The sequence below is a fragment of the Peromyscus californicus genome, unplaced genomic scaffold, assembly GCF_007827085.1.
Source record: "Peromyscus californicus insignis strain IS unplaced genomic scaffold, ASM782708v3 Scaffold_16__1_contigs__length_79575227, whole genome shotgun sequence".
Classification (NCBI taxonomy): Eukaryota; Metazoa; Chordata; class Mammalia; order Rodentia; family Cricetidae; genus Peromyscus; species Peromyscus californicus.
In genome coordinates this window covers 9,550,927-9,578,492 of record NW_026294458.1, presented here as the reverse complement: position 1 = coordinate 9,578,492, position 27,566 = coordinate 9,550,927, and the positions used below count along the sequence as shown (strand labels likewise).

Below are 27,566 nucleotides of genomic sequence, written 5' to 3'. Positions count from 1 at the left end.
CACAGTGTGGTGTGTGAGTGATCTGAGTTAATATTAATAATTAAGATTGGAATAAAAGAACCCATGTTCCCCTCTGCCAAGCAAAGCAAGAGTATCTAGCAAATAGCTACCACTGAACCACTTGTGAATTTATTGTTATTGATAGATCCTAACATTGTGAGAAAACACAAATGCGATTGTCTATCTTTTTACATTAGTATACTCACAACAAAAAGTCACCAGTGTAACTCATCTGGTGAATGGCCAGACCCAGACTCAACTCCCCATCTCCCTAGTTCCCACAAGATTGCAACTGAGGTAGCTATGAACATCACACCGGCATGCCTCATACTCAGAGACAGCTGTTCTAGAACTACTGCTCAACCACTTGACTGAAGGACTGGCTGACAAGGACTAACAGAAATGACCTCAAGCTATTACATAAAGAGGAGACCCAAGTTATAAGGGAAGGAACTGCCACGGATCTGCCACCCTTTTTGGAGAAATGATTTCTGTTGCTCTTCACCATATCCAGTCCCCACCCACACCTTCACCTCCCACAAACACTCCAGGAAGAGGCAAGTGTTTACTTTCCCACTGTGAGCTGCCTGTGGTTTCTTTCAAGGTGCAGCAAATCCTTAGCTCTATTAGCTTCTTGTCTTCATGTGAGTGAGATCAGCTTCTCTGTCATAAGTGGATGAAGGGCAAGGCGTTTGGTGTTCCTGATGTTCTATGAACCTGCTCTGAAACTGACTCCTTTCCCGCCGTTCGGAAGGCCCACCTGTGCCCAGCCAAGCACACAGCAGAAGTAGATCAACCTCGCTTGACATGTCCGGGCAGCTCTCTGCAGTGGCCTTGCTCTTCCTGTCCCTAGCTGGTAAGTGGCAGAGCCCATTTTCTGTGGTGCCCAAGCTTTATCTAGTTCTTTTAAATCTAAATGCTCACTTGTGCCCTGGACCTAAGGTGAGGCAGGAAGGGCTACAGATGTGACTTCTGTTACTCCAGGTATTTAGTGTGAAGACATTTAAAACCTGTTAGCTTACACAGATGGGGACCACCTTCTATTTTTCCCAAGGACCTTTATGACTTGAGTTGAATTTCTGGAAGTTAGAATGGGTATCAACCCCAGAAGACATTGCCTCTGGCAACCATGTTAGTCTGAATATTATATATCGATGTGAGTTTGTAAAAATCACCTTAATCTAGGAGAACTGAGCCATGGCTTAGGAATTGGAGTTTTTATCTAGTCACATACTGCATTCTCTGTTTTTCTTAAATGTGAGTGGTTTATTTTATGTAAACAGTGACGTTCAAAGCTACATCAGCTGTCATCTGACCAGTTAAATCGTCTCACAAAGATGTAAATTGAGGCATCAAAAAGGTTATTAAAATACTGCTGTTCCACAATCAACTCAGAAAGGTTGCTTAGAATAATCACCGGCTGTCTTAAGTACCTACTCTTACTTGAGTGTTTTATACACAAGATACTGAATTCTATTGGGTTGTTGTTCTATTCTGCTAGCAAGTGTACCGGTTAATTTCCAATTCCTTCTAGAACCACTGAGTTTAGCTCATGAGACCACTGACTCAGTCTACCCTGCACTGCTGAATGTTCTAGTGGAGGACACGGAGGCCTTCGTTGTTATATGAATCTTATGGAAGTTGTGTGAAGGGTCATGCAGCTGCCTTAATCCAAGTAGTTTTTGTTTGTGCTGTTCTTTCAGGATTATAATTTTATGTTCTCAGAAGTACAGAAAAGAAATGATTTGGGGATATAGTGAAATGGTAGTGTTGGCTTGGCATCAGATCCACTCACTAGCACTGTGGGAAAAAACCACAACTTATCATTTTAAGCTAACATAAAAAGTAAAAACTGCTGCCTATGCACATACTCTCATCCAGTTGGAAGTGAAAGCAGGATGATTTATTCCCCAAACACAGGCTCAGCTTACAGTCAAGGTTTCATTGCTGAGGAAGAGGCTGGGCTTTGGAGGCATCACCTTTCCCTCTTATTGTTTTGTGAACACATTAGTAAACATTTTGTCTTTTTTTTTTTTTTTTTTTTTTTTTTTTTTTTTTTTTTTTTGGTTTTTCGAGACAGGGTTTCTCTGTGTAGCTTTGCGCCTTTTCCTGGAACTCACTTGGTAGCCCAGGCTGGCCTCGAACTCACAGAGATCCGCCTGGCTCTGCCTCCCGAGTGCTGGGATTAAAGGCGTGCGCCACCACCGCCCGGCACATTTTGTCTTTTTAATTACCATTTCATGTTCTCTTTTCTAAGTGTTACACTGAACACATCTGTTTGCTTATGTGTATACATTTGTTTGCTTATGTGTATACATTATTGGCTAATACTCACATATGGGAGATGGATTTTTTTCTTTCTGAGATTGGGTGCCACCACTTTCTTCCTTTTTTTCTTATTTAAAACAGTTTTAAAACTTAAATATATTTTGATCATATTCATCCCCTCTCCCAAGTTATTCCAGATCATCTCCCCCTCCCTACCCACACAAATTTTAGTTCTTTCTCAACAAACAAATAAAAACCCAATATAACAAGTACCCCAAAACAAGTAAACAAAATGAAACCACAGCCCAAAAGAAAAGCAAAACAATAAAAACAACAACAAACCCTCCAAACTGTAACCAAATGCAAGCACACTACAACACTGTGCACTGTCCACGATGTGTTGGTCAACTCCTCCTGAACACGAGGCCTGTCCTGGAGCGGTTCATATACTCAGTGTCACTCCAGAGAAGGAACCTTTCTTTCCCTTTTCCAGCAGGTGTAAGTGACAGTTCAGTTATTAATCTTTACCCCAGTGGCTAGGTTTTCAGTCATTTATTCATTCACTTACTCATTCATTTAAAAATGTAAATATAATATAATTAGAGAAAACAAAGACTACCACAGCAAAGTTGGACAAGGTAAATCAACAGAAGGAAAAAAGACCAAGAGAAGACACAAGAACTGGAGGAACACTCCAGGATTCCAATGAAACTACTAAACTGAAAGCCATAATACATCCACAAAGGACCTGACACAGGACCCATGCAGGCCCTGTGCATGCTTCTGTTCTGAGTTCATACGAGCTTTGCTTGTGTTGATGTAGAAGGCCTTGTTTCCTTGTTGTCCTTAATCTCTTCTGGCTCTTACATTCTTTCCACCTCCTCTTTCTTTCTTTCTTTCTTTCTTTCTTTCTTTCTTTCTTTCTTTCTTTCTTTCTTTCTTTCTTTCTTTAAGAATTATTTATTTATTATGTGCACAGTGTTCTTCTGCCTGCATGTATGCTTGCACACCAGAAAAGGGCACCAGATCTCATTACAGATGGTTGTGAGCCACCATGTGGTTGCTGGAAATTGAACACAGGACCTTTGGGAGAGCAGTTAGTGCAGTCAGTGCTCTTAATCTGTGAGCCATCTCTCCAGCCTTCCACCTCCTCTTTCACAGGGTTCTCAGTGCCCTGAGGGAAGGGATTTGATGGAAGCATCACATTTAGGGCTGAAAGTTCCAAGGTCTCTCACTCTTTACACATAGTCTGGCTGTGGGTCTCCATTTGTTTCCCTCTGTTGTAGGAAGAAGCTTCTCTGATGATGGTGATGAGCAAGGAACAGATTTAAGAGTACAGCAGAATGGCCATTAGGAGGCATTTTTATTGCTACAGTAGTATTTGATTTTATTCTAGGTCCCTATGCTGTCTAGTATCTGGCTCTTGGTCACCCTAGCAGTGTTGGGTATGGGTTCTAGTTCATGGAATGGGTCTTTATTATTATTATTATTGTTATTATTATTATTATTATTATTGTAATTAAGAGACTTTCTATTCATTTTACATACCAACCACAGATTCCCCTGTCCTCCCTCCTCCTGCCCCTCCAGCCTTCTCCCCCAACCCACGTCCCATTCCCACCTCCTCCAAGGCAAAGTCTCCCATGGGGAGTCAGCAGAGCCTGGTACATTTAGTTGAGGCAGGTCCAAGTCCCTCCTCCCTGCATGAAGGCTGTGCAAAGTGTCTCACCATAGTCACTAGGCTCCAAAAAGCTGGCTCATGCACTAGGGACAGGTCCTGATCCCACTGCCTGGAGGGCCTCTAAACAGTTTAAGCCAAACAACTGTCTTGCCTATCCAGAGGGCCTAGTCCAGTACCATGGAGGCTTCTCAGCTCCACAGTACATGCCTTTCTACTAGTTTGACTAGTTGTCTCAGTAGTTTTTCCCATCATGGTCTCGATGTCCCTTGCTTATAGAATCTCTCCTCTCATTGATTGGACTCCTGGAGCTCCACCTGGCACCCAGCCATGGATCTCTGCATCTGCTTCCATCAGTCACTGGATGAGGGCTCTATGATGACAGTTAGGGTATTCAGTCATCTGATCACCAGAGTAGGCCAGTTCAGGCACCCTCTTGACTATTGCCAGTAGTCTAAGGTGGGATCATCCTTGTGGATTCCTGGGAACTTCCCTAGCACTCTGTTTCTCCCTATTCCCATGGTGTCTTCATTTATCATGATATCTTTTTCCTTGCTCTCCCAATGGAGTGGGTCTTTAGTCAAATAAGATGTTGGTTCGTTACTCCCCCACACAAGCTTTGTGCCACCATTGACCTGCATATATTTCAGGAAGGTCAACATTGTTGATCTAAGGGTTTGTGGCTGGGTTAGTATTTATGTTTCTTTTTTAGTGTAGTGTGCAGAGTAGTGTCCTGTACCAAAGATGCTAGCCCATGGGGTGAAGGCTCTGTATATGTACCAGTTTGGCTTCTCCATGTTCAATGAGTTGTGTAGGTTTTGTCTTCAGCCTTGGGGCTTTACCATCAGTTTGTAGAGAGAAAGCTCTAGTCTTGACAATAGCCTGGATTGTTTGGAGCTTCCCATGGGACCCATTTGGTCAAAAGCTCAATTAGGTGTAATCCAATCTTAGTACTGGAAACTTCATTTGTGACAATTTCCTTTTGGGGCTCTGTTTCCTGAATTATTGGTGATATCATTTAGATCACCTTCATACATGTGTATGTTTTAGGAAGCTTCTACCGTATTAGGTTTCCATCCTACCTCTCAAATTGCCCTTAATTTTAACTGTCTCTCCACAAATTTTCTTCCCTTCTCCTTTTCTCCTCTCCCTTTCCCCACTTGATCCTCTTGTTCCAGCCCCCATCCATCCATCCATCCATCCATCCATCCATCCATCCATCCATAACTATCCTATTTACCTTCCCTAATGAAATCTCTCTGCCTACATTAGTCCCTTGTTCTATACCTATCCTCTGTGGTTCTATGGATTGTAGCTTGGTTACCCCTGACTTAACAGAAAGACAAATATGGTATGTATTCATTTATACATACCATATTTGTCTTTCTGTTTCTGGAATACCTCACTCAGGATGTTTTTTTCTAGTTATATCCACTGAACTGTGAACTTCATAATTTCATGTTTTTAAAACTGCTGAGTAATACTCCCTTGTGTAAATGTACCACATTTTCTTTATTCTTCTGTTGAGGGACATCTAGGTTGTTTCCAATTTCTGGCTATTATAAATAGAGCAGCAATGAACATGGTTGAGCAAGTGTCTTTGTGGTAGGATGAGGAAGCAATACCTTTGATTTGAAGCCACCATGTAGTAAGTGTGCAGTAATTAAGAAGTTTTAAGGGTATGTAGTATAGTGCTTGCCTGTGATATACAAAGCCTTGAATTTGGTCCTCAGTAGCATAAACACCAAGGGTTTTGTCATTACCTATTAACACAGAAAAATTAACCACTCAAAATATATTGAATAGAAGGAGACCTAAAGATATTTATAGACTATATTGACTGTAACAAACCTGAGGATTTCATAAATACTAGGGTAAAGCCATGTCCCTTTTTCTCTTTACATCTTTTTCAAGTTTCAGCCCAGAGCCAGCAACTACAGCATAAGTTTCTGAGTAACTACAATAGAACCAAAGAAGCTTGAAGAGACAGAGCTGTTTCCCAGCACATCCCATCAAAGTGTTTCCAAGGGCCAGTTTAAGAATTTTGTCTACTTTTCTGGGTTTATTTGTGCTTAAAAAGAGGCAAGGATAGAATCTGGATGAAAGAGAGACAGAGGTCTTAGACTCTCTAAAGGATATCCTTGGAGAGAACTTGTGACAGCAGCAGACACTATGTACTCAATTGTCCTGAAGGTTTTCAAAGAAATCAACTTATTTGAGTTGTATAATAAGTCTAGAATGTCTCCAAGGCTATTATCCTCCTTTACTCACTCATCCAGCTCATAGCTACCTAACACTTTCTATACACAGGCACTTGTGGTGAAAACTATGCACATAATTCTCAACTTTAGGCTTTTAATCTAGTGAGTGAGATGCATAACAACAAATAAACCAAGAAGTAAACATTCCTTCAAGGATGGAATTCTACTCACACCTACTGGCAATGTGATCATTAAATATTTTGATACTTTTCCCGTATGTGAGTACAAGAGGTGATATGTGAAGTCAAAACAATGAATATATTACTGAGATGGAGAACCATGGTGATTGGGGAAAAGGAAAGACACTGTGAAGAGCTAGCATTTAAACCAAAACACGAAGGACCAAAGCAATTATACCCTGACTTTTTTCTTAGTTAATAAAGACTGGATTGCTCAAAAGATTAAGAAAATAATAGAAGTTGGTCTATATTTAGAAAAAATAATATGGAAGGGATTATCTTTTGAGAAAGTAGTCTCTCATCATTGGGAGCAATTAAGCATAGATTGCATGAATATGTATCAATTAAGCACAATTTACCCATCAGATTATGGTTTAAACTAAATAACTTGTTAGACTTATTTTAACTTGGAATTACACAATTCCATGAAAAACACAAAACCCCATAATTCTAATGCTGCCCCAATCTATAAAATAATCATAGCCACTGTTCACTCCAGGGTATCTTAGGAATTCCTTTTGGTTTCACAGTTGAACATGGTCACTTTGGTGTGCATTAGTACCAAAACTTATGTAGATGAAGGGATTACATGTGGAATGCCTGGCGTATGGTCATAAACATGTAAAGAACACATGTGCAAACCAAAACATTACAGTGATGGCCGGGTATTCGAGTCTTTGGTGATCTTCACTTCATTGTTGCAACTTTTGAAAGTTTTTCCAAACATGAAACTGTGCACACCAGTTTACTTGTGAGCACATTAAAGTGGGAATGGAGGAGGGACCTTGTAAGCATTTGGTCAGTGCCTGTAACATGTTTGCTTTCTTAATTTGCAGTAATTTTACATGGCCATCAAGTAAGAGAAAAAGAATTTACAAAAACCAGAGACTATCTTCAATATACCTCAACAGCAACAGGACAGACCACAACAAAACCTCTTCTACAGCTGACTAACCAAACACATGTAACTTTAGCAGCGAGATCAAGGGATGATCACATTCAAATGGCTGCTGAAACCTCCACCTCTGAAAACACAGATCACACAACAATCAAAACAATAATCCCAGGAACTACAAAAAGCCTTCTCCCCATCAGACCAGTTAGCTACACCTTTGTCACACCTAATAACTCACACATGACTGCTTCATCTACTGAAGTTACCACTGGCCCTGGTTCAGTGGCACATTTACCAATTCACACAACTGGAGCGAGTCCATCCACTGTCAACCAGATAAGTGGGAGAACTCCCAAACCTGGTGGTCAGACCTCCCTCTTCCAAACATTTTTCACAGCATCACACAAAAGCACAACCAATCAGAAGCCAACACCACCCACCTATGTCCCAGGAACATCAGCACCTACACACAAGGACAGCTCATCAACATCCCCTGCCCCCATGGTTCCTGGGCCCACTCTTGCAACCCGGTCATCACCAGCCAAGACTGGAACTTATGAAGTCCTAAATGGAAGCAGTCTCTGTATAAAAGCAGAGATGGGGATAGAGCTGATCATTCAAGAAAAGGATTTGGTAAGTTGGGGTCATAAGATGATAATGCTATTTTTAAAGTCTGACCGGAGTTGTTTTGCTAAGAATGAGCAGTTCTTGCTGGGTGATGGTGGTGCACACCTTTAATCTCAGCACTCAGGAGGCAGAAAAGAGCAGTTCTCTACAAACTGTCTTTAGGTGAGACAGGTAGCTAGCTGTGGGCTCATCTTTCCAGTGTTCTCTACCATAAAGGAATGTGTTCCAGAAGAAAAGTTAAAATAGGGAAGGCAAAGAGAACTTCAGCATGTATACATCTCACTTGGAGCCAGCATTGACAATATTAGGGATGCTGAATGACAGTCACAGCCTGGCCTTGTCCCTCTCCATGACTTCCCAGCCTCAGTTCCACTCTCGGAACCCGATGTTCTCCATGGTTCCTGTCCACTGTGATGTTCATACAAAAATCCAAGTTAACAAGAATGTATAAAGCACTTTACTTATGAAGGAGACATCATAAATTATTTTCTTTTTAGTTTTATCCTAAAAAAAAGAACTCACATATCTGTATTTGAGGCAGAAGTACCTTCAATACAAGCTCCTCCCTCTATCACCTTTCAATACAATGAATTGACAAAAATTGAATTTCATGCAGTTTGCCTCCTATGAGTTTTTCATTAAGAAGTCCCTGTCATGGGGAATTTCTTCAAGCTTTTAAGTACTTGCTTGGGTGTGAGAGGGTACCATCCACCAGGGGAGTCTGTGGTATTCAAATGAACATCCATTTATTTGTTACTCATTTAATAGCTTGTACTTCTGGGTCTCTGTCTTGAGTTTCCTCTGCTCTCTAACTGAATGGGTCTATCTTATTTGGTTTAGGATTTTGCAACTCAGAGACACTTCAACATTGACCCCAGCCTAACCCATGCATCTGGGAAATGTGGCTTCCAAAAATCCCACCTCTTCTTGGATTTCCAGGGTGGATCAGTAAACATCACATTTATCAAGGTGAGGCATGAATTTCATCACAGTGACTGACTCTAGCATAGCTTGGCCTCTAGTATCAGTACTTCAGTGCTAAATTTCAAGCTGAGGCCTGGCAGAAGTACCTAAGAACCTCTTGAGATCTTTTCAGATAAGAATAAGGAGCTTGGGAGGGAGAGAAAGGAAGTGTTGACATCGTGTTTGCCTTCTTCTCCTGCAGCCTCTTCTGAGCAGTCCCAGAAGTGCCTCTCAGGAGAGCCGTAGCTGTGTGTGTGTGTGTGTGTGTGTGTGTGTGTGTGTGTGTGTGTGTGTGTGTGTGTGTGTATGTGTGTGTGTGTGTGTGTGTGTGTGTGTGTGTGTGTGTGTGTGTGTGTGTGTGGTTTAGTCACCAGTGCCCTTTGCAGATTGTTCAAGGAGGAAGTAGCAGGGATGAAAAGATTTGTAGAAATTCCCAGTGGACATCAAATACATGGAATTATTCTAAAACCAACATCAAATACCGGAATGGGTTCTTTCCAATCCCTGAAGGTAAAACTCCTGGATTAGGAAGGCTCTGAGTTTTCCTGACAGGAGTTAGAGACAACTAAGTAGAGTGGAAAAGGCTTGGGGCATTGAGGTCAGAGTCTGCTGTAAATTTGACTCTGTTCCTGATTTGTTTTGTGGCAGCAAGCAGGCAACCTTAATCTGTTTAACTTCTATTTTATTACTTAAAAAATGAGAAAAGGGATTATTTCCATAAAAGCATATGCATTGTAGAGAAAACGATGATTATTCAACAGCTACCTGCAATGGGTAGATATCTGGGGGTAGGGCAAACAAATGAACCTGGTTATCCCACTGTCTGAAAGGAACTTAGTCCACTGAGGTGCTGAAAGGAGCCAGTAGAGACAAATTACTCTGTTGGGAGGATGAGAAGTGTGCATGTAAACTATTTAACACAGTATTTATGTGTGCATGGAAATGTTTTAGCTTGGAACATAATTGTTAAGGACAAAACTTAATTAACACTTAGTTGTGATTCTGGATTGACCAACACTTCATTTTATAAGTTGAGGTGGTGGGATGAGCTCAGCCTTGAAGGTTAGCTTGATAAAAAAGGAAGTTTCTCAAACTGGTGGGAACTCGTGAACTTTAGATCAACAGCTGTGGAGCCTGCACGGGACCGGACTAGGCCCTCTGCATAAGTGAGACAGTTGTGTAGCTTGTCTGTTTAAGGCGCCCCTGCCAGTAGGATCAGGATCTATCCCTGGTGCATGAGCTGGCTTTTTGGAGCCCATTACCTGTGGTGGGACACCTTGCACAGCCTTGATGCGGGGGGGGGGGGGGGGGGGGGGGGGGGGGGGGGGGGGGAGCTTGGACCTGCTTCAACTGAATGTATAAGGCTCCCCATGGGAGGCCTTACCTTGTTGGAAGAGGGAAATGGGGGGTGGGTTGGGGAGGAAGTCTGGGGGTTGGGAGGAGGGAAGAGAGGGGGAATCTGTAGTTGATATGTAAAATGAATAAAAAAATTCTTAATAATAAAAAAAAGAAAAGGAGGTTTCTGGGGAAAGCAGAAATAAAACATAAAATGGATCCTACATTTAAAAGTAATTTTCCTTATAAAGGTTAAAACAGAGGGAGTTTTCATATTGTGCCAGCTAAAAGTGGCCATGTAAGGATTTGACTATTATCTCTTTCCTGATTTCTGAGCAGATAAACCAAGCTCCAACAAGACAAGTCACTAGCCTCCTTCCTATGCATTATGTTTAACAATGTTAATTTGCTCAATAAAATGTGGTGGCTGTAACCGTTGTTATTAACTTGGTCTCAAGGGCTTTGTACCTGCTTTTCTCTGTAAGATGGAGATGCATTTGAGAATGATTATTTTCCTGTGCATATCACAGTGAAACACATCTTCCCTCTCCCCCAATGCTGCTTAGGACAGAGTAAGGACTGTATCCATAGATCACTGACATAAAACTATGCAACTGTCAGGAAATCTTTCAAAAGTTACCTTAGAAAAATGAAATATGCAGACTGGGGAGCAATGCCTTGTTATGGACTCAATGCCTTGGAACTTGTCCGCATGCCTGTAGGAATAAGTGCCGGTGTGAAGCAATGAGCAACAGCGTTTGTGAAATGTCATGGCCACTGCCCCGACCTCAGGGAGAGCTGCTGGCATGGGTCTCTCCAGTGCTCTTCTGGTCTCTTTCTGCCCCGCTCTCTCTTTTTCTCTCCTTTTGTTTCCTGATGCTCCTTACTTCTCTCTTTGATGCCTTTGGGATGGACAACTTGACCAGATTCCACCTAAGTCTTGAGACCATGTCTTTCTGAAAACCCTGTATGCTCCCAAATTCTGTTTATTCTAGATGAGTGGACAGGTAATCAGGATTCAAATGGAGACAGAAGCCCTTCCTGTCTCCACCCACCATCCTAGAGCGTCTCACCAATGGTGGTCCGAAGTGTGGCTTTGGCTCCTTTGCTGGAGTATCACAAGCAAACCATCTTTAGTCACTCAACTCCCCAGCATAAGTTCCTCAAGCATCTGCTGAGGTTCCAGGACAGGAGAGAAGCAAAGAGGCTCTGAGCCTTTGTTTTCTTGCAGAGTTTCTGCATCTCATAGAAACTGTTTAAGCTAAATGAATGGACTTAAATTCAAAGTTTTAGAAGCTAAACATGATATAGTAGAAGCAGACTTGTGGAAATATTTTTTTCTCTTTTGATATTTTTAATTTAAAGACATTTTAAATGTTTTGATGAAGATTAAAACTGACCTTTCCTAGGACTTGGAGAACTTGAGCTGGATCTGACCTGAAAGTCTCTTCCAAGGAGCAGATCTCATAGTCCCAGAAGGTGCTATGTAAGCAGCCACATGAGAAAAGCAATCAATAGTCCCACCCAGCTGTGATGCCTGAAAACCACACAATGAACAGCATAGCAACATATTCCCAAAGAGGCAATAGTTACGCTTTTGTCTTGGGGTAATTGACAGCTACTTAATCGGATTTAAGGCCTGCTCTGTAGGGAATTCATGTCTGATGCTATAAACCTAGACAGCTACCCATACTAGTGAAGCTGTGAAACTGCCAATTTCTTAAATCCATATGATTTACTGTTCTAAATACTATTCCTTCAGTCCTCATCAAAGAGGAGTCTTTTTGCAGCAGACAGAGACCACTACCCAACCACAATTGGTAAAAACACAGGGAACAACTGACCATGGATTTCCCAGCCCCAATCAACACAATCATAGCATCCCTTTCATCTCAGGCTCAGGAAGCATCAAGAAAATGGAGAGGGAAGACTTTAAGAGCAGGAGGACCAGGACATCTGCTGTGAGATCGTGTCTTCTGTGTATGACAGGAAATCTGCACCAATGAAATCCCAATAATATATTAGCCTAAAAAAGACCTGAACAGTGACAACATCAGTTGACATGCCAACATAAAGCTCACAAGACTATCTCTTTTTGGTGAAGAGCTACAAGCAATTAAGGGCTTCTAAGGGAGGTGGGCTCAGTGTTTTCCATAGAGAATCCCCTAATAGATTATCCAATCTCAGCTGGTTAGGCCTAAACACATATTCATGCAAGCAACTCAGCAACTATCATCTCAATAATAATTAAAGAAAAAGAGCTGTGAATGTGAGAGGGAGCAAGGTCGGGGGCATGGAAGGATTTGGAGGGAGGAGAGGGAAAGTGGAAATGGTGTAAGTACAGTATTCATATATGAGCTAGAAAAAAGTTACACCCCCTCAGAACTGAACTTTCTTAAATATTTGAATATGAAGAGACCTCACTTCTGCCTTTAAGCTAATAAGGAAAACATTAAGGTGAGAGGGAATGATAAGGAGCAGGTGACAGAGCTGGTGTCTTGACCTGGGAATTTCCACTTTGTTTTCTCTTTTTTCAGGATGGAGATTGAACCAAGGGCTTCATATACTAGGCAAGTGCTCTACCACTGAATATTTGTTTTATTAATTTGCAACAGGGGCTTACTAAAATCATCCAGGTGGAATCATTTTGTAGCCTTCAATGGCCTAGATTGCTATTCCCTTCCCTCAGCCTCCCCAAGTATCTAGAATTAAGGGCTCATGCCACCAGGCAGTCCTTCATCCTTTCCTGCAGACAGTTCATCCAGGAAGGTCAAATGCACATTCTGAGCACCTGCCAATTATCCCAATTGTTAAATAGTTTTCATATGGGTGAAAACATGATAGTCTGTTTTTAAAAAGTCAGAAACCCGGGTTTTTTGTTGTTGTTGTTGTTGTTTTTCCGAGATAGGGTTTCTCTGTGTAGTTTTGGTGCCTTCCTGGAACTTGCTCTGTAGACCAGGCTGGCCTCGAACTCACAGAGATCTGCCTGGCTCTGTCTCCCAAGTGCTGGGATTAAAGACGTGCACCACCACCGCCTGGTGAAACTTGGGCTTTTTAATGCAACTTTAAATGCTGCAACACGTTTTTTTCAACATTTTAATACTATATCAACACAAATAAGACAGATTCAGGCCAGATTTTTTCCTGGTGCTGTAATTTTGATGTAACAGATCTGCTTTGTGAAATACGTGTCGGCAGTAAAAGTTTGTAGATTTTTCCAAAGCTATAATGGATTCTACCCTTCAGTCTGTCACTCTTTAAATGTTGCTTCTGGATGAACAGACATTTCTTAACATAACATCAATATATGGGGCTAGATAAACTTTTGGTGTGGGATATGTTCTATGTCTTGTAGGATATGTAACAATATCCCTGGCATCTTTTAGAAGATTTACATGTTTTTAGAAGCTGCTCACACTCAATTTGAGCCCCAAATAATCACCATTTATCATCAAATGACTCTTAGAAAGCAAAATCACTCCTGCTTGAGAATGGCTACACAGAGAAAAGGCAAACCCTGAAACCACAAGGAGTTTCCATTCCTTACAGTGTAATAGATGTTATAGCTAAGAGCCTGATAGACCCCAGACCCAGGGTACTACCTTCTCGAGGGGGCGCCCCAAGAACCCAGACTCCAGTCCAGTTGATGCAGCAGCATGAAGTTTTTACTGAAGTGGTTGTACAGTCGGGCAAACTCTTGTCCTGGGAGCAAGAGTCACATCTTACTGCAGCCACATGGGGGCTTTTAAAGGACAAACCCACAAAAGCCATAAGATTACAATTCCCATACAATTTTGTTTCACAAGATCATGGTCTGATCACAGAGTGGGTACAGTCATGTCCACATGTATATTCTTCCTGAAACCTCAAGGGGGGTATCAGGGCAGGAGTGGAGTTTACACAAAGGTCACAGTGGTCCTTCCTGGAACACTTGCAGCTATCCCCGTCACAGTTGAGCACATCTCTTAACAGAAATCTTTTTACATTGTTACATTGTTATAGGTTGAATAATGGCTGAGTCAGGTTGCCCTTGGAACTAGATTTTTAGTTTCTCATTTCCTGGGGCTTGGGGGGTGTAAGCCTGAAGGGTTAGGGTCTTTCAAGCCGAGTGGTGGAATGGTAAGAGGATAATGATTAACAAGACTCTTATCGATGAGAATTGCTGAACTGCTGTCTTGCCCTGGAGATTGCTAGTGGGGAAGAAATATAATTTCTCCTTAGGACCACAGGCTCCCATGGCAAAGGACATATTCACAAGAGAACAGATCCAACAGGTTTCTTCTACCTTGTCTTCAATCTCAGATGTTCTCCACATGCTGCACTCTGTCTCTGTGGCTTTCCACTGAGATGTCAATTAGACTTACTGACTTTTTCATTTCCAGTATAATTTACTTTGATTTTTCCAGTGGTTCTTTTTATTAAATTCTATTTTCTTATCTTGAATAGATTTCCTTATCTCACTCAATGCTTTGTTCTTTTGTTCATTTGTGTCTTCTTTGAGTTGTTTGAATATAGTAATAATTATTCTTTTTTTAGAAGTTTTTTTTCCAAATAGTTCTCATTGGGAGCTATCACTATGAAATGAGGGACTATGGAGGAAGACATGATACTTCAGTGTTTTGTTTCTGTGCCAAGGCTTGCACATCTGGAGTTAGCTTGTTAGTTGAGTTTTTCTTTCCTTTTTCATTTCTTCCTTTCTTGTTCTTTTTTAAAAATCAAGGTAAAAATTTTCTTTCAGTGTAGATGTTTATGATGTTCAGAAGAAGACCAAGTCATAGTAGCACTGAGGTCTGCTCTGTGGAAGTGGTATTTAGGGCCAAAGGCTTTACCTCTAGTCTTCTGAGAGTCAGGTATTGTCCTGGGTCATGCCTGCAGCTTTTGCTGGGAGTTGTGAGACTTCCAAGGCCTATGGGTCTTACTCAAGGACGGACATCTTGGGTTTCCTCCCTGGGTCCACAGCTTCTATCACATCATGTTGTGGAACTTCTCTTGCTTGCCTGTGGCCTTATGCTGGGTCAGATCTGGTCCTCTTCCGAGGTCTGCAGGTTTCACTGCAGTGATTATTGAGTTGTGATGCTCCTGGCACCTGTGGGACTTGTCCTCGAGGCCTGGGACTCCTGACTATGTCTGCAACTTGAACCAGGAGTTATTGAGTTTCACCACTATTCAAGATGGAAACAAATTTTCATTCTCATGAGATGAATGTTCTATTTAATTTTTATATAGAGAACCAAACTTTGGCTTTAATACAAGATACTGCTGGAAATGGAGCATCTCTGTAAATGCTTTTTAGAGTTGATCCATATTTTGATTTTAAAATCATCAGTGCTGAGAATGCTGCTTTGTACATTAGATGCAACACAGAATGGCAGAAGTGGAACCAAGGCCACTTCATAAACTGTTAGAAGTTCTGTCCTTATCTGTGGTGGTTTGAATAAGAATGGCCACCATCAGCTCATATAGGTGTGGCCTTGTTAGAGTAGCTGTGGTCATGTTGAAGGAAGTGTGTCACTGTGGGTGGACTTTGAAATTTCAAAAACCCACATCAAGCACAGTCTCTTTCTGCTGCCTGTGGATCAGGATGTAGAACTCTTAGCTATTTCTCCAGTGCCACGTGTGCCAACCATTCTCCCCGTCAGGATGGTAATGAACTAAACCTATGAAACTATAAGCAAGCTTCTAGTCATATGCTTTATGTTGGAAGAGTTGTTGTGATATGTGTCTTTCACAGCAATAAAATACTGACTAAAATATTAGCCGAAAGCAAAATCCATTTGCCACTTTTTCCAAGTTTTCATTTTATTTTTTATTATTTATGTGTTTATGTATTTATTTCTGTATTTGTTTATTTGTTTTTTAAATTTTATTTTATTTTATTTTACAATATAATTTAATTCTACATATAAGCCACAGATTCCCTTGTTCTCCCCCCTCCCGCCCCCCTCCCCCTCCCCCCAGCCCACCCCTATTCCTATCTCCTCCAGGGCAAAGACTCCCCCGAGGACTGAGATCAACCTGGTAGACTCAGTCCAGGCAGGTCCATTTCCCTCCTCCCAGGCCGAGACAAGCATCCCTGCATAAGCCCCAGGTTTCAAACAGCTAACTCATCCACTGAGCACAGGACCTGGTCCCACTGCCTGGATGCCTCCCAAACAGATCAAGCCAATCAACTATCTCACCCATTCAGAGGGCCTGATCCAGTTGGGGGCTCCTCAGCCATTGGTTCATAGTTCATGTGTTTCCATTCATTTGACTGTTTGTCCCTGTGCTTTATCCAACGTTGGTCTCAACAATTTTCACTCATATAAACCCTCCTCATTCTTGCCAATTAGACTCCTGGAGCTCCCCCGGGGCCTAGCCATGGATCTCTGCATCCAGTTCCCTCAGTCATTTGATGGGGTTTCTAGCACGACAATTAGGGTGTTTGGCCATCCTATCACCAGAGTAGGTCAGTTCAGGCTGTCTCTCGACCATTGCCAGCAGTCTATTGTGGGGGTATCTTTGTGGATTTCTGTGGGCCTCTCTAGCACTTTGCTTCTTCCTATTCTCATGTGGTCTTCATTTATCATGGTCTCCTATTCCTTGTTCTCCCTCTCTGTTGTTGATCCAGCTGGGATCTCCCGTTCCCCCAAGCTCTCTTTCCCTAGACCCTTGCCCTTCATTACCCTGACTCACGTCCAGGCTGTTCATGTAGACCTCATCCATTTCTCCATCATTGGGCGATCCCCGTGTCTTTCTTGGGGTCCTGTTTTCCAGGTAGCCTCCCTAGTGATGTGAGTAGCAGTCCTGTCATCCTTGTTCCACATCTAGTAACCTCCTATGAGTGAGTACATACCATGTTTGTCTTTCTGAGTCTGGGTTACCTCACTCAGGATGATTTTTTCTAGATCCATCCATTTGCCTGCAAACCTCATGATGTCATTGTTTTTCTCTGCTGAGTAGTACTCCATTGTGTATATGTACCATATTTTATTTATCCATTCTTCAGTTGAAGGGCATCTAGATTGTTTCCAGGTTCTGGCTATTACAAACAATGCTGATATGAACATAGCTGAGCAAGTGCCCTTGTGGTATGATTGAGCATTCCTTGGGTATATACCCAAGAGTGGTATAGCTGGATCTTGGGGGAGATTAATTCCCAGTTTTCTAAGAAAGCACCATGTTGATTTCCAAAGTGGTTGTACAAGCTTGCATTCCCACCAGCAGTGGAGGAGAGTTCACCTAGCTCCACATCCTCTCCAGCATAAGGTATCTTCAGTGTTTTTGATTTTAGCCATTCTGACAGGCGTAAGGTGGTATCTCAGAGTTGTTTTGATTTGCATTTCCCTGATAATTAGGGATGTTGAGCAATTCCTTAAATGTCTTTCAGCCATTTGAGTTTCCTCTGTTGAGAATTCTCTGTTTAGTTCTATAGCCCATTTCTTAATTGGACTGTTGGGCATTTTGATGTCTAATTTCTTGAGTTCTTTATATATTCTGGGTATCAGCCCTCTGTCAGATGTGGGGTTGGTGAAGATCTTTTCCCATTCTGTAGGCTGTTGCTTTGCCTTGTTGACCATATCCTTTGCTCTACAAAAGCTTCTCAGTTTCAAGAGGTCCCATTGATTGATTATTTCTCTCAGTGTCTGTGCTACTGGTGTTATATTTAGGAAGTGATCTCCTATGCCAATGCGTTCAAGACTACTTCCTACTTTCTCTTCTAGTAAGTTCAGAGTAACTGGAATTATGTTGAGGTCTTTGATTTACTTGGACTTAAGTTTTGTGCACAGTGATAGATATGGATCTATTTGCAGCCTTCTACACGGTGATATCCAGTTATGCCAGCACCATTTGTTGAAGATGCTTTCTTTTTTCCATTGTACACTTTTGGTTTCTTTGTCAAAAATTATATGTTCATAGGTGTGCAGATTAATGCCAGGGACTTCAATTCGATTCCATTGGTCCACATGTCGGTTTTTATGCCAGTACCAAGCTGTTTTTACCCTGACCAAGTAGAGCTTGAAGTCAGGGATTGTGATGCCTCCAGAGGTTGTTTTATTGTATATGATTCTTTTGGCTATGCTGGGTTTTTTTATTTTTCCATATGAAGTTGAGTATTATTCTTTCAAGGTCTGTGAAGAATTGTGTTGGTATTTTGATGGGGATTGCATTGAATCTGTAGATTGCCTTTGGTAAAATTGCTATTTTTATTATGTTAGTCCTGCCTATCCATGAGCATGGGAGATCTTTCCATTTTCTGACATCTTCTTCAATTTCTTTTTTCAGGGACTTAAAGTTCTTGTCATAGAGGTCCTTCACTTTCTTGGTTAGTGTTACCCCAAGGTATTTTATATCATTTGTGGCTATTGTAAAGGGTGATGTATCTCTGATTTCCTTCTCAGCCTGTTTGTCAATTGTATATAGGAGGGCTACTGATTTTTTTTGAGTTGATCTTGTATCCTGCTATGTTGCTGAAGGTGTTTATAAGCTGTATCAGTTCCCTGGTTGAATCTTTGGGGTCACTCAAGTATATTATCTTGTCATCTACAAATAGGGAAAGCTTGACTTCTTCTTTTCCAATTTGTATCCCCTTAATCTCCTTATGTTGTCTTATTGCTCTGGCTAGAACTTCAAGTACTATATTGAGCAAGTATGGGGAGAGTGGACAGCTTTGCCTTGTTCCTGATTTTAGTGGAATCGTTTTGAGTTTCTCTCCATTTAATTTGATGTTGGCTGTTGGCTTGCTGTAAATTGCCTTTATTATGTTTAGGTATGTTCCCTGTATTCCTGATTGCTCCAAGACCTTTATCATGAAGAGGTGTTGGATTTTTGTCAAATGCCTTTTCTGCATCTAGTGAGATGATCATGTGGTTTTTTTCTTTGAGTTTGTTTATATGGTGTATTGCATTGACAAACTTTCGTATGTTGAACCACCCTTGCATCCCTGGGATGAAGCCTACTTGATTATGGTGGATAATTGTTTTGATGTGTTCTTGGAGTCTGTTTGCCAGTATTTTATTGAGTATTTTTGCATCAATGTTCATGAGGGAATTCGGTCTGTAGTTCTCTTTCTTTGTTGTATCCTTGTTTGGTTTAGGAATCAGGGTAATTGTATCCTCATAGAAGGAGTTTGGTAATGTTCCTTCTGTTTCTATTGTGTGGAGCAATTTAAAGAGTATTGGTATTAACTCTTCTTTGAAGATCTGGTAGAATTCTGTGCGGAAACCATCTTGTCCTGGGCTTTTTTTGGTTGGGAGACTTTTAATGACTAATTCTATTTCCTTAGGTGTTATTGGACTATTTAAATGGTTTATCTGGTCTTGATTTAACTTAGGTATGTGGTACCTATCCAGAAAATTATCTATTTCTTTTAGATTTTCCAGTTTTGTGGAGTAGAGGTTTTTGAAGTATGACCTGATGATTCTCTGGATTTCCTCAAAGTCTGTTGTTATGTCCCCCTTTTCATTTCTGATTTTGTTAATTTGGATGCTCTCTCTCTCTGCTTTTCAGTTAATTTGGATAAGGGCTTGTCTATCTTGTTGATTTTCTCAAAGAACCAACTCTTTGTTTCATTGATTCTTTGTATTGTTCTCTTTTTTTCTATTTTACTGATTTCTGCTCTCACTTTGATTATTTCCTGGTGTCTACTCCTCCTGAGTGAGTTTGTTTCTTATTGTTCTAGAGCTTTCAGGTATGCTGTTAAGTCACTAGTGTGAGATTTCTCCAACTTCTTTATGTGGGCATTTAGTGCTATGAATTTCCCTCTTAGCACTGCTTTTATAGTGTCCCATAAGTTTGGGTATGTGGTATATTCATTTTCATTGATCTCTAGGAAGTCTTTAATTTCTTTCTTTATTTCTTCCTTAACCCATTGGTGATTCAGTTGAGCATTATTCAGTTTCCATGAGATTGTAGGTTTTCTGTAGTTTTTGTTGTTGTTGAAATCTAACTTTAAACCATGGTAGTCTTATAGAACACAGGAGGTTATTCCAATTGTTTTGTATCTGTTGATATTTGCTTTTGTGGCCAAGTATGTGGTCAATTTTAGAGAAGGTTCCATGGGGTGCTGAGAAGAAGGTGTATTCTTTTTTTGTTAGGATGGAATGTTCTGTAGATATCGACTAAGTCCATTTGAGTCATGACATCAATGGACTTTATTTCTCTGTTAAGTTTTGATTTGGGAGATCTGTCCAGTGGTGAAAGTGGGGTGTTGAAGTCTCCCACTATTAATGTGTGGGGTTTTATATGTGGTTTAAACTTTAGTAATGTTTCTTTTATATATGTGGGTGCCCTTGTGTTTGGGGCATAAATGTTCAGAATTGAAACTTCATTTTGGTGGATCTTTCCTATGATGAATATGTAATGCCCTTCTTGATCTCTTTTGATTGATTTTAGTTTGAAGTCTATTTTGCTGGACATCAGGGTGGCTACACCTGCTTGTTTCTTAAGACCGTTCGAATGGAAAATCTTTTCCCAGTATTTTATTCTTAGGTAGTGTCTATCTTTGAATTTGAGGTGTGTTTCTTGTATGCAGAAGAAAGATGGGTCCTGCTTTCATATCCATTCTGTAAGCCTATGTTTTTTTATAGGTGAATTAAGTCCATTGATATTAAGTGATATTAATGACCAGTGATTGTTCATTCCTGTTATTTTTTGGTGGTAGTGTGTGTGTACTTCTCTTCGTTGGGGTTTACTGCTGTGGTGTTATCTGTTGCCTGTGTTTTCGAGGGTGTATCTGACTTCCTTAGGTTCGAGTTTTCCTTCTAGTGCTTTCTGTAGGACTGGGTTTGTGGATAAGTATTGTTTACATCTGGCTTTGTCTTGGAATGTCTTGTTCACTCCATCTATGATGATTGAAAGTTTTGCTGGGTATATTAGTCTAGGCTGGCATCCATGGTCTCTTAGTGTCTGCATTACATCTGCCCAGGTCCTTCTGGCTTTCAAAGTCTCCATTGAGAAATCGGGTTTTATTCTGATGGGTTTGCCTTTATAAGTCACTCGGCCTTTTTCCTTTGCCGCCCTTAATATTCTTTCTTTATTCTGTACATTTAGTTGTTTAATTATTATGTGGCAAGGGGACTTTTTTTGGGTGTCTAGTCTGTTTGGTGTTCTATAGGCTTCTTATATCTTCATAGTCATTTCCTTCTTTAAGTTGGGAAAGTTTTCTTCTGTGATCTTGTTGAATATATTTTCTGTGCCTTTGAGCTGGTATTCTTCTCCTTCTTCTATCCCTATTATTTGTAGGTTTGGTCTTTTCATGGTGTCCCAAATTTCTTGGACATTTTGGGTCATGACTTTGTCGGCTTTAGTGTTTTCTTTGACTGATGAATCTATTTCTTCTACAGTACCTTCAATGCCAGAGAGCCTCTCTTTCATTTCTTGCATTCTGTTGGTTATACTTGCATCTGAAGTTCCCATTCATTTTCTCAGATTTTCTATTTCCAGCATTCCCTCTGTTTGTGTCTTCTTCATTTTTTCTATTTCCCTTTTCAGGTCTTGGACTGTTTCCTTCATCTGTTTCATTGCTTTTTCTTGATTTCCTTTCAGGGCTTTATTGTTTTCTTCTACTTTATTTGTCCTTTCCTCTAGTTTTTTATAGCATTCTTTCCATTTTTTGTTTGTCTTTTTCTCTATATAAGCCTCTACCTTCTTCATGATGTTATTCATAAGGCTGTTTTCTTCTGCTTCTTCCAATTTTTGATGTTCAGGTCTAGATGTTGGAGGAGGGCTAGGTTCTGCTGATACTGTATTGTTCTTCATTTTGTTGTATGTACTTCTGCCTTGACGTCTGCCCATCTCCTTGTGGATTCGTTCTTGGTCTTATCAGCGCACTTGGTCCAGACAGAGCTGACAGATTCAGGAAGTCTCTCTCTCTTGTCCAGATGGGTGCTCTCTTGTCCAAATGGGAAGTCCAGGGCAGGATGGGTGTCTGGGGTCAGTCTCTAAGTCTCAGGAAGTGACTAGGGTCTCAGGTGATGATGGGCGTGGGGGTAGGGCTTGGAGATTGCATGGTCTGCCAGGGGTCTTGGAGAAGGGGAGCCTTCCCGGTAGGCATGGGGGTAGAAGGGATCCTGCCTGGTGGCCAGAACCTGGGACCAAGTTGGACAGGTCTTCCCCCGACTGGCTGGTGCCCAGGGATGGGATCTAGGCTGAGCCCAGGCACTCACCTCTTGTCTAGAAGGGAAGTCCGGGGCAGGATCTGTTTATTTGTTTTTTTTGATATAAGGTTTCTCTGTGTAGCTTTGAAACCTGTCCTGGGACTTACTCTGTAGACCAGGCTGGCCTCAAACTCACAGAGATTTGCCTGTCTCTTCCTCCCAAATGCTGGGATTAAAGGTGTGTGCTGCCACTGTCTGGCCATCATTTTATTAGGTTGAAGTTAAAATATGTAAAAATATTTTTCTATACATAATTTAAAAATTATTTTAATTGATTATTTGAGAATTTGATACAACATATTTTGACCATAATTACTCCCTTCCCCCAACTCTTCCAAGGTCCCCTACCTCCCTACTGAGCCAAGTGTTGTTTGTCTTCCCCTTTTGGGGGCCACCACCCAGCTCCCAAATAAATCACATACAGAGGCTTATTCTTAATTATAAATGACTGGCCTTAGCTTGGCTTGTTTTTTGCCAGCTTTTATTGACTTAAATTATCCCATCTATCCTTTGCCTCTGGGCTTTTACTTTTTCTTACTTCTATAATCTTACTTTCACTCTTACTCCATGGCTGGCTGTGTGGCTGTGTGACTGTGTGCCTGAGTGGCTGGCCCTTCTTTTCTTGCTCCTTTCCTTGTTCTCTTGCTCTTTTTTTCTCTCCCTAGATTTCTTTTTCTTTTTTTTTTTTTTTTAGGATTTTTTTTTATTTTTATTCTTTTTTTTTAATTTATTTTAATTTATTTTGCAATACAATTCAGTTCTACATATCGGAATGCAAGCTTGTACAACCACTTTGGAAATCAATATGGCGCTTTCTTAGAAAATTGGGAATCAATCTCCCCCAAGATCCAGCTATACCACTCTTGGGCATATACCCAAGAAATGCTCAACCACACCATAAGAGCACTTGTTCAGCTATGTTCATATCAGCATTGTTTGTAATAGCCAGAACATGGAAACAACCCAGATGCCCTTCAACTGAAGAATGGATAAACAAAATGTGGTACATATACACAATGGAATACTACTCAGCAGAAAAAAACAATGGCATCATGAGGTTTGCAGGCAAATGGATGGATCTAGAAAAAATCATCCTGAGTGAGGTAACCCAGACTCAGAAAGACAAACATGGTATGTACTCACTCATAGCAGGATACTAGACATGAAACAAGGATGAATTGTCTGCTTCTCCCTAGATTTCTATTTCTATGTATACTCTCTGCCTGCCAGCCACACCTATTCTTTCTCCTGCCTTGGTATTGGCCATTCAGTTCTTTATTAGAACATCAGGTGTTTTAGACAGGCACAGTAACACAGCTTTACAGAGTGAAACAAATGCAACATAAACAAAAGTAACACACCTTAAAACAGTATTCTACAACACCCAGGTTTGCATTTTTTTATTAAAAGCACATCAAGTTCAATTTATATTTTCCAAATACTTTTGGGTGTGGGGACAGCCCTCAGAGTATAGTCAACCCTTAAAGAAAACTGACTCTTCCCCTCTCAGCAGCTATCTGTTGTCAATAGCTCTTGACCTAGAGGTAGAATTTTATGTCCACCTCCTCTCTTATCCTGGGACTTTGTCTGGCTTGATTTTGCACAGGTCTTGTGCATGTTGTCACAACTGCTGTGAACACACATGAGCAAGTGACCTGAGATATCCAGAAAACACTTGTTTTATTGCAGTCATCCATGGCCTCTGGCTCTTACAACCTTTCTGCTCCCTCTTCCACACTGATCCCTTAGCCTTATGGGGAAGGATGAAACACAGATGTCATATTATGGGCTAATACCTATGCAGTCTTATATTATCTGCATTTTGACCAGTTGTGGGTCTCTGTGGTAATAACAACCTACTGCATGAAGAATCTTCTCTGATGAGAAGATGTACTAATTTACAGGTCTGCAATAAGTCATTAGAAATCAGTTTAAAAATAGTAGCAGGTTCTCCACTATGATCTATGACCTATCTGCCACAGGTTCTTACCCATGATAACCATGCCAGGTCATCTATATCGTGGCCCAAGCCTTAAATCAAGACAGAAAGTTGTTGGTCACTTCACAACATTTGTGCTACTAAACCAATGACTTCCTTTGCCAGGGTAGGTGTAATTATAACTCTCTGGGTTCACAGCTGGGTGAGACGGATGATTACTTTTTGCCTCCAGTTGCATTCACAGCAACTTCCAGTACTATGAGGGCTAGTCAGTAAGGATGAAGCTTCCAGGTGAGGATCAGCTTGATCTCTCCATGTTCTATGACTCAAGTATGTGGTAACTTCAGAAATAGGGTCTTACTGTGAAGTTCTTGAGGGTAAGCTAGGGCATTATCCTTAAAGCAGCATCTGCTTCATCTCACCTACAAACTGTGTGAATCTGAGGGAAATGCATAACTACTCTGAGCTTTCTGATCAGTCAGTCTAAAACTGGCTGATGATATTATTGTGTCTTAGAGGGTTATTGTGAAGACCAAATGGGGCAACAGAGTGGAAAGAGTGTACTGAGTAGACCATGACACCCTTCTAGAAATGCCAAACACCTATACCCAAGATCATGGAGATACCAAGGGTAGGGAAGATTCAGAGTAGTATTGTAACAATTCTGCTGCTCCTTAAAAGAGTCTAACACCATAGCCTAAGTAATGTGCAAACACAGCATCCAGCATATTATCCAACTTAAAACCCCTCAATAGATCCTTTCTTTGCTTTAATATATGGTAGGAGTCTTTTCTTTTGGCAGGGGTTGAGATAGGTTCTCACTATGTATCCCTGGCTGGCCTGGAGCTCACTATGTAGACCAGATTGGCCTTAAATTCATAGAGACCTGTCTGCCTCTACTTCTAAAGTGCTGGGATTAAACGTGTGTTCCACCACACCCAGCTGGGGCAGGGGAATTTTGTAACCTAGACTGTGGATTTGAAAGTAAAGTTTTCTTTTATACTGAAATAAATCCTAGGTAAAGGATAACTTGAATAGATGGTACATGAAAGCAGCCCAGACAGGACTTAAGCCACAGATACTTTCTCCTAAAGCAAATTTTAAATGGAGGCAGAGCTTTTCTGTCCCAACTGTCTAGTCCAAAATAAACACACAAATACTTATATTAATTACAAAATGCTTGGTTGATAGCTCAGGCTTATTACTAACTAGCTCTTACATTTAAATTAACCTATTTCTATTAAGCTATGTATTGTCACATGGCCCATGGCTTTATTGGTCCTCTAGCATCTTCTTTCTTGGGTGGCTTGCTGACATCTTTCTTTCTTTTTTTTTTATTTATTTATTTATTTTTTTTATTTATTTATTTTTTTTTATTTTTTAAAATACATTGTTGGTTATAGTAAGACAGGAAACTCCTCCCAAAGGCCTCAGGTGCTCTCTAATGGCATTCTTTTTTTTTTTTTAAATTTATTTTGCAATACAATTCAGTTCTACATATCGGTCACGGATTCCCTTGTTCTCCCCCCCTCCCGTCCCCCTCACCTTCCCCCCAACGCCCCCCCCCCCCATTCCCATCTCCTCCAGGGCAAAGCCTTCCCCACAGACTGAGGTCAACCTGGTAGACTCAGTCCAGGTAGGTCTAGTCCCCTCCTCCCAGGCCGAGCCAAACAATCCTGCATAGGCCCCAGGTTTCAAACAGCCAACTCATGCAATGAGCACAAGATCTGGTCCCACTGCCTGGATGCCTCCCAAACAGGTCAAGCCAATCAACTGTCTCACCCATTCGGAGGGCCTGATCCAGTGGGGACCCCTCAGCCATTGGTTCATAGTTCATGTGTTTCCATTCATTTGGCTATTTGTCCCTGTGCTTTATCCAACCTTGGTCTCAACAATTCTCGCTCATATAAACCCTCCTCATTCTCGTTAATTGGACTCCCAGAGATCCACCCAGGGCCTAGTCATGGATCTCTGCATCCAGATCCCTCAGTAGTTGGATGAGGTTTCTAGCACAACAATTAGGGTGTTTGGCCATCCCATCACCAGAGTAGGTCAGTTCGGGCTGTCTCTCGACCATTGCCGGCAGTCTGTTGTGTGGGTATCTTTGTGGATTTCTGTGGGCCTCTCTAGCACTTTGCTTCTTCCTGTTCTCATGTGGTCTTCATTTACCATGGTCTCCTATTCCTTGTTCTCCCTCTCTGTTGTTGATCCAGCTGGGATCTCCCGCTCCCCCAAGCTCTCTTTCCCTCGACCCTCGCCTTTCATTACCCCCACTCATGTCCAGGCTGTTCATGTAGATCTCATTCCATTTCTCTGTCATTGGGCGATCCCTGTGTCTTTCTTGGGGTCCTGTTTTCCGGGTAGCCTCCCTGGTGATGTGAGTAGCAGACAATTCATCCTTGTTTCATGTCTAGTATCCTGCTATGAGTGAGTGCATACCATGTTTGTCTTTCTGAGTCTGGGTTACCTCACTCAGGATGATTTTTTCTAGATCCATCCATTTGTCTGCAAACCTCATGATGCCATTGTTTTTTTCTGCTGAGTAGTATTCCATTGTGTATATGTACCACATTTTGTTTATCCATTCTTCAGTTGAAGGGCATCTGGGTTGTTTCCAGCTGACATCTTTCTTGATTCTGCCTGCTGTGGGATATCTTTCTGTGTACTGTGAATATATGTTGCTAAATAAAGCCGTTTGGCCTGTGGCACAGCAGGATGGAGTCAGGCAGGAAAATCCAAGGGAGATAGTGAAAGGAGAAAGAGAGGCAGAGAATATGCCATCCTGCCATCCAGGGAGAAGCATGTAATGGCACACAGGTAAAGCCATGGAACATGTGGCAACATATAGATGAATAGAAATGGGCCAAGTTTAGTTACAAGAGCTAGCTAGCAAGAAGCTTGAGCCATAGGCCATGGCCATACAGTTCATAATTAATATAAGCCTCTGCATGTTTATTTGGGTCTGAGCGGCTGCAGGACTGGGTAGGACACAGGAAAATTTCCAGCTACATCTGCCTTTCTTCATCCCAATCCTCAGTTTGATTGTCCCACCTAACTTTATGCTGCCTTGCTATAGGCCAAACAGCTCTATTATCAAGCAAAGAGAGTAATACATATTCACAGCATACAGAAGGATTTTCCCACAGCAACAAATAGATAGCCCAAATGTGCTCTTCCTCTTGCCTCTAAGACTGATGACATTGAGTACTTTGGAGGAGAGCCTGTTCTGCCAGGTCCTTGAACAATGTATGGCATGGAGTGGATATTAAAGACAAGTTAATTCT

At 41.3% G+C, this 27,566-nt stretch overlaps 1 protein-coding gene across 1 annotated transcript in view; it reads left to right on the top strand.

Moving 5' to 3' along the window:
- The first annotated feature begins 807 nt into the window (after positions 1–807).
- The window catches only part of Lamp3 (lysosomal associated membrane protein 3), a 39,116-nt gene continuing 12,357 nt past the window's right edge, over positions 808–27,566 (top strand). Inside the window, exons 1-3 of the mRNA XM_052739738.1 lie at positions 808–856; positions 7,223–7,914; positions 8,749–8,877. Coding sequence (XP_052595698.1) covers positions 808–856; positions 7,223–7,914; positions 8,749–8,877 — 870 coding nt within the window. The remainder of the gene's footprint in view (positions 857–7,222; positions 7,915–8,748; positions 8,878–27,566) is intronic.